General features: G+C 47.4%; 1 protein-coding gene across 9 annotated transcripts in view; it reads left to right on the forward strand.

Moving 5' to 3' along the window:
* sytl5 (synaptotagmin-like 5) overlaps positions 1-17,111 on the forward strand; it is a 322,939-nt gene that overhangs the window by 234,867 nt on the left and 70,961 nt on the right. For all 9 annotated transcript variants that reach the window (XM_070893405.1, XM_070893414.1, XM_070893411.1 and 6 more), the window contains exon 4: positions 12,088-12,203. In XM_070893405.1, coding sequence (XP_070749506.1) covers positions 12,088-12,203 — 116 coding nt within the window. The remainder of the gene's footprint in view (positions 1-12,087; positions 12,204-17,111) is intronic.

The raw sequence follows: 17,111 nt of genomic DNA on the forward strand, positions 1-17,111 counted from the left end.
CTGGGGGGGGGGGGAGGGGCGGGGAGGGGGAGAGAGATGGACTGGGGAGGGGCGGGGTCGGGGGGAGAGAGGGACTGGGGGGGAAGAGAGACAGGAGGGGGGAAAGGGAAGAGAGGTGGGGCAGAGAGAGGGAAGGAGAGAGAGAGAGAGACTGGGGGGAGAGGGGGAGAGAGAGAGACTGAGGTGGGAAGAGGGGGAGAGAGAGACTGTGGGGGGAGAGGGAGAGAGAGAGAGACTGAGAAAAGGGGAGAGAGAGAGAGGGGGGGAGAGGGGGGAGAGAGAGACCTGGGCGGGGGGAGAGAGGGAGAGAGAGAGACTGGGCGAGGGGGAAGAGAGGGGGAGAGAGAGAGAGAGACTGCGGGTGAGATGAGAGAGAGGCGAGAGACTGCGGGGGGGGGAGAGAGAGAGAGACTGCGGGAGGGGGGAAGAGAGAAGAGAGACTGGGGGGGGGAGGAGAGAAGGCTGGGGGGGGGAGAGAGAGACTGGGGGGGGAGAGAGAGAGAGACTGGGGGGGGGGAAGAGAGAGAGAGAGAGAGACTGGGGGGGGGAAGAGAGAGAGAGAGAGACTGGGGGGGGGGAGAGAGAGAGAGAGAGAGAGAGACTGGGGGGAGAGAGAACTGGGGGGGAGAGAGAGACAGGGGGGAGGAGAGAGAGAGACTGGGGGGAGGGAAGAGGAGAGAGAGAGACTGGGGGAGGAGGGAGAGGGAGAGAGAGAGAGTGGGGGGGGGGAGGGGGAGAGAGAGAGAGAGAGAGAGGGGAGAGGGGAGAGAGAGAGAGAGAGTGGGGGGCAGGGGAGAGAGAGACTGGGGGAGAGAGAGAGAGAGAGAGGGGGGGAGGGAGGGAGAGGAGAGAAAGAGAGACTGGGGGGGAGAGAGAGAGAGAGAGAGACTGGGGAGGGGGGAGGGAGGAGAGAGACTGGGGGGAGGGAGAGAGAGAGAGAGAGAGTGTGGGGGAGGGAGAGAGCGGGAGGGGGGAGGGAGAGAGAGACTGGGGGGAGAGAAAGAGAGAGAGAGTGGGGGGAGGGGAGAGAGCACTGGGGGAGGGAGAGAGAGAGAGAGAGAGTGGGGGGGGGGAGGGAAGACACTGGGGGGGAGAGAAGAGAGAGAGAGAGACTGGGGGGGAGGAGAGAGAGAGAGAGAGACTGGGGGAGGGAGAGAGAGAGAGACGGGAGGGAGAGAGAGAGGGAGCAGGGGGGGAGGGAGAGAGAGAGGGAGACTGGGGGGGGGAGGGAGAGGGAGAGAGAGAGGGAGACTAGGGGAGGGAGAGAGGAGAGAGACTGGGGGGAGGTGGAGGAGAGGAGAGAGAGAGGGGGGGGGGGGTGAGGAGAGAGAGAGACGGGGTGGGGGGTGAAGAGGCGGGGGGGAAGAGACGGGGTGGGAGGTGGAGAGATGGGCCGTGGGGGAAAAAGAGAGACGGGTGGGGGCGGTGGAGAGGGAGCGGGGGAGAAAAACTGGGGGGAGATGAAGAGAGAGGGACTGGAGGGAGAGAGAGGACGTGAGAGCGGGGATCAGAGGGGAGAGAGGGAACTCAGGGAAGATGTATCGTTCTTCCAAACCCACCCACTTTACACCCACCCCCAATTTCTCAGAAGCTCGATGCATATGTCACTATTCCATTTCATACCCAATAAGTCGGTTAACAATCTGTGACCCGCACACAGTGCCCATCTATGGTGCAATGGCGGGTCAGGGGGTGTAAGGTCAGGAACTTGGGCTGATGGTTCAGGAATTTGGGCGAGATGGGCATGAACTTGGGCTGTGGGGTGAGAGGGATCAGGAACTTGAGCTGGGCTGGGGCAGCAACTTGGACGTGGAGGGAGGGAGCTCTATCCTATCTGGAGACAGCAGCCAGAATGGCTCATATTACACTGTGCAAAGTCACTGAGAGCTTGGGCTGGGCGGTTGTAATTACACATTCCAGATAAACTGCTGTATGAGTCTTATCATCCAAGGAGACCAATCAGGGCATTTTGTAGTGCAAATAGCGCGTCCCTTTTTAAACTGCTCTAGTTCCCGCTCTTTTTAACTGTTGGGCTGGGCTGCTGCTAGTCCCCTTTTATACACTTGTATATCATGGAATGATTAAAATTAATGCACTAAGATAGGGGGATGCACAGTTTCAAGTTTCTCAGAGTTTCTACAAGTTTGTATTGTGAAGCAAAGGTGTGATTTTGTGATATTGCATTGCTGTTTTTAACCTGTGTGAAGAGGATCAGTGATGGAGGTGAGTAAGTAACATAATGCTAAATGCTCACAAAATTATCTATTTTTAAGGAGCTCTTTCATAGTGCTCAACAAAAATATATTCCAGTGAAAAAGAAGGGCGGGAAGAGAAAGGATAACCAGCCGTGGATAACCAAGGAAATAAAGGAGAGTATCAAATTAAAAACCAATGCGTATAAGGTGGCCAAGGTTAGTGGGAAAATAGAAGATTGGGAAAATTTTAAATGACAGCAAAGAATGACTAAGAAAGCAATAAAGAAAGGAAAGATAGATTACGAAGGTAAACTTGCGCAAAACATAAAAACGGAGAGTAACAGCTTTTACAGATATATAAAACAGAAAAGAGTGACTAAAGTAAATGTTGGTCCCTTAGAAGATGAGAAGGGGGATTTAATAATTGGAAATGTGGAAATGGCTGAGACCTTAAACAATTATTTTGCTTCGGTCTTCACAGTGGAAGACACAGAAACCATGCCAGAAATTGCTGGTCACAGGACTGTGGGAAGGGAGGACCTTGAGACAATCACTATCACTAGGCGGGTAGTGCTGGACAAGCTAATGGGACTCAAGGTAGACAAGTCCCCTGGTCCTGATGAAATGCATCCCAGGGTATTAAAAGAGATGGCAGAAGTTATAGCAGATGCATTCGTTATAATCTACCAAAATTCTCTGGACTCTGGGGATGTACCAGCGGATTGGAAAGCAGCTAATGTAACGCCTCTGTTTAAAAAAAAGGGGGCAGACAAAAGGCAGGTAACTATAGGCCGGTTAGTTTAACATCTGTAGTGGGGAAAATGCTTGAAACTATCATTAAGGAAGAAATAGCGGGACATCTAGATAGGAATAGTGCAATCAAGCAGACGCAGCATGGATTCATGAAGGGGAAATCATGTTTAACTAATTTACTGGAATTCTTTGAGGATATAACGAGCATGGTGGATAGAGGTGTACTGATGGATGTGGTGTATTTAGATTTCCAAAAGGCATTCGATAAGGTACCACACAAAAGGGTACTGCAGAAGATAAAGGCACGCGGAGTCAGTGGAAATGTATTAGCATGGATAGAGAATTGGCTGGCTAACAGAAAGCAGAGAGTCGGGATAAATGGGTCCTTTTCGGGTTGGAAATCGGTGGTTAGTGGTGTGCCACAGGGATCGGTGCTGGGACCACAACTGTTTACAATATACATAGATGACCTGGAAGAGGGGACAGAGTGTAGTGTAACAAAATTTGCAGATGACACAAAGATTAGTGGGAAAGCGGGTTGTGTAGAGGACACAGAGAGGCTGCAAAGAGATTTAGATAGGTTAAGCGAATGGGCTAAGGTTTGGCAGATGGAATACAATGTCGGAAAGTGTGAGGTCATTCACCTTGGGGAAAAAAAACAGTAAAAGGGAATATTATTTGAATGGGGAGAAATTACAACATGCTGCGGTGCAGAGGAACCTGGGGGTCCTTGTGCATGAATCCCAAAAAGTTAGTTTGCAGGTGCAACAGGTAATCAGGAAGGCGAATGGAATGTTGGCCTTCATTGCGAGAGGGATGGAGTACAAAAGCAGGGAGGTCCTTCTGCAACTGTATAGGTATTGGTGAGGCCGCACCTGGAGTACTGCGTGCAGTTTTGGTCACCTTACTTAAGGAAGGATATACTAGCTTTGGAGGGGGTACAGAGACGATTCACGAGGCTGATTCCGGAGATGAGGGCGTTACCTTATGATGATAGATTGAGTAGACTGAGTCTTTACTTGTTGGAGTTCAGAAGGATGAGGGGTGATCTTATAGAAACATTTAAAATCATGAAAGGCATAGACAAGATAGAGGCAGAGAGGTTGTTTCCACTGGTCGTGGAGACTAGAACTAGGGGTCGCAGCCTCAAAATACAGGGGAGCCAATTTAAAACCGAGTTGAGAAGGAATTTCTTCTCCCAGAGGGTTGTGAATCTGTGGAATTCTCTGCCCAAGGAAGCAGTTGAGGCTAGCTCATTGAATGTATTCAAATCACGGATAGATAGATTTTTAACCAATAAGGGAATTGAGGGTTATGGGGAGCGGGCGGGTATGTGGAGCTGAGTCCACGGCCAGATCAGCCATGATCTTGTTGAATGGCGGAGCAGGCTCGAGGGGCTAGATGGCCTTCTCCTGTTCCTAATTCTTATGTTCTTATGTTCTAAAGTGTGCTGCTTTGCATTATGAAAAAGGACTGGTTTGCCGCACGCTCCTTCCGCTGCCTGCGTTTGGTTTCTGCATGCTCTCGGCGATGAGACTCGAGGTGCTTAGCGCCCTCCCGGATGTACTTCCTCCATTTAGGGCGGTCTTTGGCCAGCGACTCCCAGGTGTTGGTGGGGATGTTGCATTTTATCAAGGAGGCTTTGAGGGTATCCTTGAAACATTTCTCATGCCCACCTTGGATTCGTTTGCCATGTCAGAGTGCAGAGTAGAGCACTTGCATTTGGAGTCTTCTGTCAGGCATGCGAACAATATGGCAAGCCCAACGGAGCTTGTCAAGTGTGGTCAGTGCTTCGATGCTGGGGATGTTGGCCTGATTGAGGACGCTAATGTTGGTGCATTTCTCCTCCAGGGGATTTGCAGGATCTTGCGGAGACTTCGTTGGTGGTATTTCTCCAGTGATTTGAGGTGTCTATTGTATATGGTCCACGTCTCTGAGCCATACAGGAGGGCATGGGCTTGGTGGCAGATTTGAGGGTCTGATCGTCAAACACACTTTTCCTCTGTGCTGGCACACTGGAGGCGGTGTTGAATCTCGTCGTCGATGTGTGCCCTTGCTGTTAATAGGCTCCCGAGGTATGGAAAGTGATACGTCCTTACTACACAGTATAAATGCACACGAGGCCCATGCTTGAGAGAAGGTCAGTCTGTGACCTGTCCTTTATTCCTTAGCACTCAAGTGATGAAGGTGGGTGGAGCTTCCCCTTTTATACCTGAAGGTCCAGGTTAGGAGTGTCTCCCACCTAGTGGTCAGTGTTCTCACGGTCTACAACTTAGGTCAGTTTATACATGGGTTACAATGCTGGTTGAATACATGACATCACCTCCCCCCCAAAGTCTTATTGGGATCACAGGTTGAGTCTCTCTGGTGGTTTACGCTCCCTTGTAGAGTGCCTGAGTTGGGGCTCTGGTTGTTGTGCGCTGGCCTGAGTGTTTGCTGTTTGCAGTGCCTTAGGCCTGTCCGGACTGCCCACAGTGACTGGGCTCTCCTCCCTTTGGTTCCGGTGTTCAGTCACCTGTGGTGGAGTGAACTCTATATCATGTTCTTCCTCTGCTTCTTCTATAGAGTTGCTGAACCTCCTTTTTGTTTGATCCACATGTTTGCGGCAGATTTGTCCATTGGTAAGTTTAACTACCAGAATCCAATTTCCCTCTTTGGCAACCACAGTGCCTGCGAGCCCTGCAGCGTAGTTGAGGACAAAAACAGGATCATTTACATCAATGCATCGCGCCCTCGCATTCCTGTCATGGTAGTGATATTGTGACTGGTGCCTGCTCTCGACAATTTCTTTCATGGTGGGGTGTATAAGGGATAATCGGGTTTTGAGGTCCTTTTCATTAGTAGCTCTGCGGGTGGAACCCCTGTGAGCGAGTGTGGTCGGGATCTATAGGCCAACAGGAGGCGTGATAAGCGGGTTTGTAGGGAACCCCCTTGGAATCTGAGCATCCCCTGTTTGATTACCTGCACTGCTCGTTCTGCCTGGCCGTTTGAGGCCGGCTTGAACGGTGCCGTTCTGACATGGTTAATTCCATTGCCTGCCATGAAGTCCTGGAATTCAGTGCTTGTGAAGCACGGGCCATTGTCGCTGACCAAGATGTCCGGTAGACCGTGGGCGGCGAACATTGCCCGAAGACTTTCTACCGTGGCAGAGGATGTGCTTGAATTTAAAATGTCACACTCGATCCATTTGGAGTAGGCGTCTACTACAACCAAAACCATTTTCCCCATGAAAGGACCTGCGTAGTCCACATGGATGCGTGACCAAGGCTTGGCGGGCCATGGCCAGGGGCTAAGGGGGGCTTCCCTGGGCGCATGGCCCAGCTGGGCACACGTGTTGCACCTGCGAACACAAAGTTCCAGATCTGCGTCTATCCCTGGCCACCAAACGTGTGACCTGGCAATTGCCTTCATCGTGACAATGCCCGGGTGCCCATTGTGGAGTTCTCTGATGAACACCTCTCTGCCCATCTGGGGCATGACTACGCGGTTTCCCCACAGTAGGCAATCGGCCTGAATCGAGAGTTCATCCTTGCGCCTGTGAAATGGTTTAAATTTCTCAGGGCATGCCCTGTACGTGGCTGCCCAGTCCTCATTCAGGACACATTTCTTGACTAGAGACAATAGCGGGTCTCTATTTGTCCAGACTTTAATCTGACGGGCTGTCACGGGTGAGCCTTCACTTCCGAAAGCTTCAACAGCCATGACCATCTCAGTACCATGCTCGGTAGCCCCCTCAGTGGTGGCTAGTGGGAGCCTGCTGAGTGCATCGGCGCAGTTTTTGGTGCCCGGTCTGTGCCGAATTGTGTAGTCATAGGAAGCTAACGTGAGTGCCCACCTCTGTATGTGGGCCGATGCGTTTGCATTTATGGCCTTGTTGTCGGCCAAAAGGGACGTTAGGGGTTTGTGATCTGCCTCCAGCTCAAATTTCCTGCCAAACAGGTACTAGTGCATTTTCTTTACCGCATATACACATGGGAGCGCCTCCTTTTCTACCATCCCGTAGCCCCTTTCAGCCTGGGACAGACTCCTGGAGGCATAAGCTACTGGCTGTAACTGACCCTTGGCATTGACATGCTGCAACACACACCCGACACCATAGGACGACGCATCGCACGTTAACACAAGTTTCTTACATGGGTCATATAGCGTTAACAGATTGTTGGAACATAACAAATTGCGTGCTCTATTAAAAGCCCTTTCCTGGCTGTCCCCCCAGACCCATTCGCGACCTTTGCGTAGGAACACGTGTAGCGGCTCTAGCAGCGTGCTCAATTTGGGAAGAAAGTTACCAAAATAGTTCAGGAGCCCCAGGAACGAACGCAGCTCCGTCGTGTTACGGGGTCTGGGTGCTCTTTGGATCGCTTCCGTCTTGGATGCAGTCGGGCTGATCCCGTCTGCTGCTACCCTCATCCCCAGGAATTCTACCTCTGGAGCTAGGAAGACGCACTTCGCCTTTTTCAGTCGCAGACCTACCCGGTCCAGTCTGCGTAGCACCTCCTCCAGGTTGTGGAGGTGTTCTTCAGTATCGTAACCCATAATGAGGATGTCGTCCTGAAAAACCACCGTCCCTGGAATCGACTTGCGGAGGCTTTCCATATTTCGTTGGAAGATCGCGGCGGCCGAGCGAATCCCAAACGGACATCTGTTGTACTCAAACAACCCCTTGTGTGTCGTGATGGTGGTCAGCTTCTTCGACTCACTCGCCAGCTCCTGAGTCATATAAGCTGAGGTCAGGTCCAATTTTGAAAAGAGTTTGCCACCGGATAGCGTCGCAAAGAGGTCCTCCGCTCTCAGTAGCGGGTACTGGTCTTGGAGTGACACCCGATTGATGCTGGCCTTGTAATCGGCACATATCCTGACCGACCCATCCGCCTTGAGCACCGGCACAATCGGGCTCGCCCAGTCACTGAATTCGACTGGCGAGATGATGCCTTCCCTCAACAGGCGGTCCACTTCGCCTGCTATCTTTTCCCGCATCACGTACGGCACCGCTCTGGCCTTGTGGTGTACTGGTCTGGCGTCCGGGTTTATGTGAATCACTACCTTGGCCCCCATGAAAGTGCCAATGCCGGGTTGAAATAATGAGTCAAATTTGTCCAGGACCTGTAAGCATGATACTCGCTCCACAGAGGAAATTGCATTGACATCGCCCCATTTCCAGTTCATGACAGCAAGCCAACTCCTCCCCAGTAGTGCGGGACCGTCCCCCAGGACAATCCAGAGTGGCAACCTGTTCTCCGAATCTTTGTGGGTCACGACTACCGTGGCGCTGCCTAGCACCGGAATGATCTGCTTTGTGTAAGTCCGTAGCTGTGCGTCAATCGGTGATAATTTTGGCCTCCTGGCCTTGGATGCCCACAACTTTTTGAACTGTTTGATACCCATCAGGGACTGGCTGGCACCCGTGTCTAACTCCATTGATACTGGGATGCCATTGAGGAGCACTTTCATCATTATCGGTGGCGTCCTGATGTATGAACTGTATACGTGCTCCACATGAACTCGCTGAACTTCAGCTTCCAGCGATTTCCCCCAGTGTCCATTTCTGCAATTTCTGCAGGTATTTTGCTCATCTCTGCAAACTCCGGCTGAATGTATGCCTCCACACCTCCAGCATGAGTTGCGGTTTGAAACAAAAGGTCCCTTGCCAGTCGATCGTCCCTGACTGCCCCTGTTATTGTCCTTGAGTGCACCATTAACAGGTGTTGATGGCCCCATTACTGGCCGCATTGTCCCTTGCAATGGCGTGAATCGCTGTTCAGCTTGCCATTGTCTCTGTCGAACTCCCCCTCTGGGTTCGACTACATGTTGGGGCATGCCTGACTGCCCGTGTCTGCCTGGAGAACTGTGTGCTGCTTTAACAATGTTGAATCTCTGTCCCAACCATTCCTTAACACAGTGATCTCGTCTGTTCTGCTAGTGGCCATGCTCGCGTGGTTTAAATCCCAGTTTCTTGTCGCCATTGATACGTCCTTACTACACAGTATAAATGCACACGAGGCCCATGCTTGAGAGGTCAGTCTGTGACCTGTCCTTTATTCCTTAGCACTCAAGTGATGAACGTGGGTGGAGCTTCCCCTTTTATACCTGAAAGTCCAGGTTAGGAGTGTCTCCCACCTAGTGGTCAGTGTTCTCACGGTGTACAACTTAGGTCAGTTTATACATGGGTTACAATGCTGGTTGAATACATGACAGAAAGTGGTCCACGTTATCCAGGGCCGCACCGTGGATCTTGATGACTGGGGGGCAGTGCTGTGTGGCGGGGTCAGGTTGGTGGAGGACCTTTGTCTTACACATGTTTCGTGTAAGGCCTATGCTTTTGTATGCCTCAGTGAAGATGTTGACTATGACTTGGAGTTTAGTCTCTTAATGTGCGCAGACGCAAACGTCGTCCGCGTACTGTAGCGCGACGACAGAGGTTGGGGCGGTCTTGCATCTGGCCTGGAGATGACGAAGATTGAACAGGTTCCCACTGGTTCTGTAGTTTAGTTCCACTCCAGCAGGGAGCTTGTTGAGTGGGAGGTGGAGCATTGCAGCGAGGAAGGTTGAGAAGAGGGTTGGCCCGATGATGCAGCCCTGCTTGACCCCGGTCCGGATGTGGATTGGGTCTGTGATGGATCCGTTGGTCAGGATCACGGCTTGCATTTCGGCGTGGAGCTGGAGCAGGCGGAGGATGGTGGAGGGGGATGCTCCATAATCCCTCACGTTTGACAGTGTCAAAGGCCTTTGTAAGTCAAAGAAGGCCATGTACAAGGGTTGGTGCTGTTCCCTGCATTTTTTCTTACAGCTGTCATGCTGTAAAAACCATGTCCATTGTACCCCGTAGAGGTAATGGGGCGGTGACTACACGAGAGGGGCGGATATGAGGTGGTGATAACACCTGAGGGGCGGAAGTTGGGGCTGGTGCGGAGTGACCGCCGCGATGCCGCCATCACGGCACCGCGTCACCACGGCGCTCCCCTTCACTTAAAGGGGAGAGCCTCTGCGATTTTAAAATTTCAGTCCGCTGGGCATAATTTGGGGGCATAATTGTCGGGATGACATAGCAGTCGGCCGGGTTTAAAAAAAAAAAACGTGGCGTTAGCGGCAGTGCGTCCTCCCCTTTAAGGGAAGCCACACCGCCATTGCAGAAGGCCACAATCTCACTGGACCACCAGGAAAAAACAGGTTTTAGCAGTGCCGGGCAGGTCGAAGATATTCAGAGGGCAATGTCGTCATCGGGCAGGTAGATCGGTAGATGGTGATGATGCACTTAGCACGGTTCGGCAGCGGTGGCGGGTGGGGGGGATCGGGGCACCGCCGGGAAACCTTGAAAGGGCAATTGGGCTAGCACGGACCATTCCACAAAAAGTCAGTGGCCACTCTACTCTGCAGCATGGCTGCCGATTTGCAGTTGTAACAGACCTTAAGGAGAGGGGCAATTTCGAGCCTATATATATGTTTTAGCATTACTCCAGGAGTTGTGCATATAGTCTAGAGTAGTACTGAGTGAGTGCTACATTGTCAGAGGTATGAGCATTCTGATGAAATGTTATACCGAGGACCCATCCACAGCTGAATTAAGAATTCTTGGGGCTCTAGTCATGAAGAACATTCGGGGCATCTCCTTACAACACCCCCCCCCCCCACCCCCATTTCATTAAATACCTATCCCAACAGAGAAGGCTGGGCTGCTGCTCCCCAATACTGGGAGGCACAGGAGTTGATGGACGGATCCTTGTTCCAATGGGATTGGAGACATGGAAGCTGAGATCCTTCTTGGGTTGTAACAGGCGGGCTGCCTATTGAACTCAGCTCGCCACCCCGGCAAAGGCCCCATATTTAGCTGAGGCCCCTGAATACGGATCCCAGCAACCCCAAAGAAAAGTTGAGGTGATACCTCTTAACTGGGTGCCATTTAGTAAAGATTGACTGTTTCCTTTAAATGAATGCTGAGAGGAATGTTTACTTGGGTATATAGATTACTGCTTCCTTTCCCTTTAGTAATATTGTTCAATTCCGTGCCATTGTTTTGTTGGCGAAGATCTGAACGGATTAGTTTTAGGCTTCCCTTCACCCTTCATGAGAGAGTGGCAACCATTTAAAAATGGACTCAGTTTCCCATCACTATCTTTTTTGCAATAAAACTGCTGAACGTACCCAATATACAGGACTATGCAGCAGGTTTATTTGGAAAATAACCAAAAATAAATTACATTTAGTGAATGAATTTAATGTAGAAAAGTAGGGTGTAAAGCACAGGGTGTAGGGTACATGACCCTCAGATCTCATTTATATAAAAATAACCTCAGTAATTTGATACTTTTAATCTTTTGTGTAAGTGGGCAGCAGGTTTCAATTGAGGAATGGTAAAAACAATTGAAAATGAAGAATAATAGCTTACGAATATTGAGACAAAAAATTACTTGCAGTGTTTTGGGATCTCAGGCAAATCGTACAAGGACTACACTGAAATTGGAGGCCTAACACCAACATTTGCCCTCTGTCCCAAAATGCAAGTGAGTAGGAAATGGTTACTCACATATGATTAAGAATGACTGATACATTACTGTCCCACTGGATGAGATTTAAGCTGTCCATTACAGTAGCTTTACTAACCTGTGAATGCAAGTATTTCTCAAATATTAGGGAGCATGGATCCTCATATTTTTACAAAAAGCCTATGAACTATTGCTGTCAAAAACACTATTAGTCTTCTAACCTGTAATATATATTTTTTATAAGTATATAATTTCCGATTGCATATCTTTAAATGTGCTGTTTTTAGAGAGAGTTTACTTTAGAACTGAAAAGTAAGTACGGCCTAAAGCAACGGAAAAAAAAAATTAAATATAAAGAAAATAATCATAAAAAATGGCTGAACTGAGTTGGATATCATGGTATCTTTCTGAATTAAATCTCTTAATTGTTTTAATATTGCGCTCCAGTGTCACAAACAACAATGTTTAAAATATGAATCTCAAGAATATTCAGTAAATGAGCATGCTTAAAAATTAATTAGCAGACTTAATGAATGTCAATTGTAATCGGAGACCAACTAAATGGCTATCCAGTGTTTCTAAAATGTATAATTAGAAATGTTTTCAGAGTAATATCTTGCATACAGAAGCTGCTATTGCATTGTTCTTTCTTTTTACAGACAGTTGAGGGTAGTCACTGGTGAGTGGTTTTTTGAAGAGAGATCAAAGCGATTTCAACCTGTATCAGGGATGGGAAGTGAAATCATCAAGCAGTCCATCATCAGGAAACCTATAGGTGGGATACACTGGACATTTCCTCTGACGTCTACTGTTGCCACTAAATGTTAAAGGAACAATGAACTCTTCTGTAGGCCTACTTACAACTTCAAATATTTTAACAAATCTCTATAGTATGGACAGGTGGTATAGAATCATAGAATGGTTACAGCACGGAAGTAGGCCATTCGGCCCATCGAGCCCGTGCCAACTCTCAGCTAGTCCCACTCCCTGCCCTTTCCCCATAGCCCTGCAATTTATTTTCCTTCAGATAATTATCCAACTCCCTTTTGAAAGATAACATTGAGTCTGCATCCATCACCATTTCAGGCAGTGCATTCCAGATCTTAACCACTCGCTGCGTAAAAAAGTTTTTTCTTACGTCACCTTTGGTTCTTTTGCCAATCACCTTAAATCTGTGTCCTCTGGTTCTCGACCCTTCCACTAATGGGAACAGTTTCTCTCCATCTGCTCTGTCCAGACCACTCATGATTTTGAACACCTCTATCAAATCTTCCCTTAATTTTCTCTGCTCCAACCTCAGCTTCTCCAGTCTATCAAAATAATTGAAGTCCCTCATTCCTGGAATCATTCTTGTAAATCTTTTCTGCATTTTCTCTGAGGCCTTCACATCCTTCCTAAAGTGTGGTCCCCAATATTGGACACGATACTCCAGTTGGGGCCGAACCAGTATTTTATACAGGTTCATCATCATTTCCACACTTTTGCACTCTATGGGCTAGAAATTCGCCAGCCTGCCGATATTTGTTTTTTAATGTCATTTTTGTTCCAAAATAAGAATAAAAATTTTGCCATTTTTTTAATGGGGTAAATTTGGCCAAAAAATATGCCTGTCGATAAAAATCGGCATTGCTGGAGGGATTTGTGTTGGAAACCGCCATCCTCGCTCACTTTACCGCGAGGCCAATACCGCCAAAAGTACAGGGGAGAAAACACCGAAAAAAATGCCCCAAAATAAAAAAATCAGAAAGCATTAACAGTACCCTTAAGCAATCAATCGCTGAAAAAGAATTAACAAAAAAACGTCAACTTACCTTTTTTGTAGGTCTTCCTACTTACCGACATTTCTGAGGCTGCAATGCCTGCTTTTCTCATGCGTTGTTTTTTCACCCGAGTACAAGTTCACCAAATGGCCAAATTTAGGCGGTCCTATTTTTTTACGTATGGCGATCAGCTTTTTGGCAATATTTCAAAACCGCCATTCTTAACCTTTGGGAAATTTTGTGAGGTTTCTTTTAAGGACACAAAAGCTCTTTTAACGCGAATAAAATCAGGTGGCTAATTTCTAGCCCATAATCTTTATTTATGAAGCCCAGGATCCCGTAAGCCTTTTTAACTGTTTTCTCAACCTGCCCTGCCACCATCAACGATTTATGCACACACAACCTCAATTCTCTCTCTTCGTGCATCCCCTTTAGGATTGTACCATTAAGTTTATATTTTCTCTCCTCATTCATTCTACCAAAATGCATCACTTCACACTTTTCTGCATTAAATTTCATCTACCACATGTCCATCCATTTCACCAGCCTGTCTATGTCTTCCTGAAATCTATCACTCTCCTCCTCACTGTTCACTATACTTCCAAGTTTTGTGTCAGCTGCAAATTTTGAAATTGTGCCCTGTCCACCCACATCCCAGTCATTAATATATATGAAGATATCAGTGGTCCAAGAACTGCCCCTGGGGGAACACCACTGTATACCTGCCTCCAATCTGAAAAACAACCGTTCACCACTACTCTCTGTTTGTTGTCACTTAGCCAATTTTGTATCCAGGCTGCTACTGTCCCTTTCCATGGGCTTCAATTTTGTTGGCAAGTGTATTATGTGGTATAGCAGTTACAGTGCCATGTTTGTTGGTTGAAGGCTCAGCCCTGTAAAATTCTTTAACGCTGTGATTATTGCTAAACTTAGCTGTGCTGCTCATTAACAATTCTTCCATTTGATTGGTTAAGAAGATACACACATTGCTTGCCCTGTTCACACAGGTTGCAGATCCCCTGTAGAGGGTGCTATGGTTTTTGACTCTCTAATTTACAGTACGTTCCAGTGCAAAACCCCACAAAACGTCTATGGGCAAGTGTAATAATCGGCTGGTGCTCCGCTGTTCATTCACCTCCAGCTGCAACATCTGGTCCATTGATATTTTCTGACTAATTTCCTCAACAGTCTTCAGCAACTACACACCCCTTATGTCAAGTGAATCAATAGTCCTACTAAACGGCATCAGAAGTAGATGTCAAAGGATTTGCGCAGATGGCAGATTAAAGTCAATGTGAGCAAACATCAAGACTACGATTTGGCTTCCTATCAATATATAAAACTGATCTTAAGTTGACAAATAGAAAATAAGAGCAAGGGCTCTTTTTTAAAAAGGGGATCTTCGTCACTTTGGGGAGGCAAAATGTCCCAACGATGTCATGAGGTATCATTCTTGAGCTGCAACTGAGGTTGTCTCCATTTAGACAATATCATCGTGATATAATATCCGAAACAAAACACTTTCCCAATTCATTCTACAAGGTGATGAGGGTCTTCAATTTACATTTAACTGATTACACAAGTACAGCAAGTACAAAGAAAATATAATTTAATAGACTTTGTTTAATGGCAGGTTTTAATGATCCCTTTGCAACCCAATGTTAATTTGGAGAAGTGGCAGGGAATTTACTACATGATTTTTAAATAGTTTTATTACACTTATTAAATAGTGTGCATAATTTGTAAATGATCAATAGGTGGCCTCAGAAAACAGAAGCTGAGGAAGTTTGTCGAAGTTTGTCACAGTTTATCAGTTATTTGATTCCGTATCCTATTTATTGCCTTACAGTTCCTTTTTTTTTAAAAGGGCTCTTGCTCTTATTTTCTGTTTGTCAACTTGAGATCAGTTTTATACATTCATAGGAAACCAAACTGTAGTCTTTACATGTGCTCACATTGACTTCAATCCGCCACCTGTGCAAATCCCTTGACATCTACTCTCGCAGTACCATGTTAAAAATCCACTTAGCTGCTCTGTTTCTTTGTTCGATTCATTTGCATTTTTGCTCTCTGTTGTCTTGCTCTTATAGAAACATAGAAAATAGGTGTAGGAATAGGCCATTCGGCCCTTCGAGCCTGCACCGCCATTCAATAAGATCATGGCTGATCATTCCTTCAGTACCCCTTTCCTGCTTTCTCTCCATACCCCTTGATCCCCTTAACCGTAAGAGCCATATCTAACTCTTTCTTGAATATATCCAATGAACTGGCATCAACAACTCTCTGCGGCAGGGAATTCCACAGTTCAACAACTCTCTGAGTGAAGAAGTTTCTCCTCATCTCAGTCCTAAATGGCCTACCCCTTATCCTAAGATTATGACCCCTGGTTCTGGACTTCCCCAACATCGAGAACATTCTTCCCGCATCTAACCTGTCCAGTCCCATCAGAATCTTATATGTTTCTATGAGATCCCCTCTCATCCTTCTAAACGCCAGTGAATAAAGGTCCAGTTGATCCAGTCTCTCCTCATATGACAGCCCAGCCATCTCTGGAATCAGTCTGGTGAACCTTCGCTGCACTCCCTCAATAACAAGAACTCCTCAGACTAGGAGACCAAAACTGAACACAATATTCCAGGTAAGGCCTCACTAAGGCCCTGTACAACTGCAGTAAGACCTCCCTGCTCCTATATTCAAATCCTCTAGTTATGAAGGCCAACATACCATTTGCCGCCTTTACTGCCTGCTGTATCTGCGTGCCCACTTTCAGTGACAAATGAACCATGACACCCAGGTCTCATTGCACCTCCCCTTTTTCTAGTCTGCTGCCATTCAGATAATCTGCCTTCGTGTTTTTGCCCCCAAAATGGATAACCTCACATTTATCCACATTATACTGCATCTGCCATGTATTTGCCCACTCACCTAATCTGTCCAAGTCACCCTGCAGCCTCTTAGCATCCTCCTCACAGCTCACACCGCCACCCAGTTCAGTGTCATCTGCAAACTTGGATATTACACTCTATTCCTTCATCCAAATCATTAATGTATATTGTAAAGAGCTGGGGTCCCAGCACTGAACCCTGCGGCACCCCACTAGTAACTGCCTGCCATTCTGAAAAGGACCCGTTTATCCCGACTTTCTGCTTCCTGTCTGCCAACCAGTTCTCTATCCACGTCAGTACATTACCCCCAAAACCATGCGCTTTGATTTTGTACACCAATCTCTTATGCGGGACCTTGTCAAAAGCCTTTTGAAAGTCCAAATACACCACATCCACTGGTTCTCCCTTGTCCATTTTACATCCTCAAAAAATTCCAGAAGATTCGTCAAGCATGATTTCCCTTTCATAAATCTGACTCGGTCCGATCCTGTCACTGCTTTCCAAATGGGCTGCTATTTCATCCTTAATGATTGATTCCAACATTTTCCCCACTACTGATGTCAGGCTAACTGGTCTATAATTACCTGCTTTCTCTCCTTCCTTTTTAAAAAAAAGTGGCGTTACATTAGCTACCCTCCAGTCCATAGGAACTGATCCAGAATCGATAGATTGTTGAAAAATGATTACCAATGCATTCACTATTTCTAGGGCCACTTCCTTAAGTACTCTGGGATGCAGACTATCAGGACCCGGGGATTTATCGGCCTTTAATCCCATCAATTTCCCTAACACAATTTCCCACCTAATAAGGATATCTTTCAGTTCCTCATTCTCACTAGACCCACTGTCGCCTAGTACATTCGGAAGGTTATTTGTATCTTCCTTTGTGAAGACAGAATCGAAGTATTGGTTCAGTTGGTCTGCCATTTCTTTGTTCCCCATTATAAATTCACCTGAATCCGACTACAAGGGACCTACATTTGCCTTTACTAATTTTTTTCTCTTCACATATTTATAGAAGCTTTTGCAGTCAGTTTT

The sequence above is a fragment of the Pristiophorus japonicus genome, chromosome 11, assembly GCF_044704955.1.
Source record: "Pristiophorus japonicus isolate sPriJap1 chromosome 11, sPriJap1.hap1, whole genome shotgun sequence".
Lineage (NCBI taxonomy): Eukaryota > Metazoa > Chordata > Chondrichthyes > Pristiophoridae > Pristiophorus > Pristiophorus japonicus.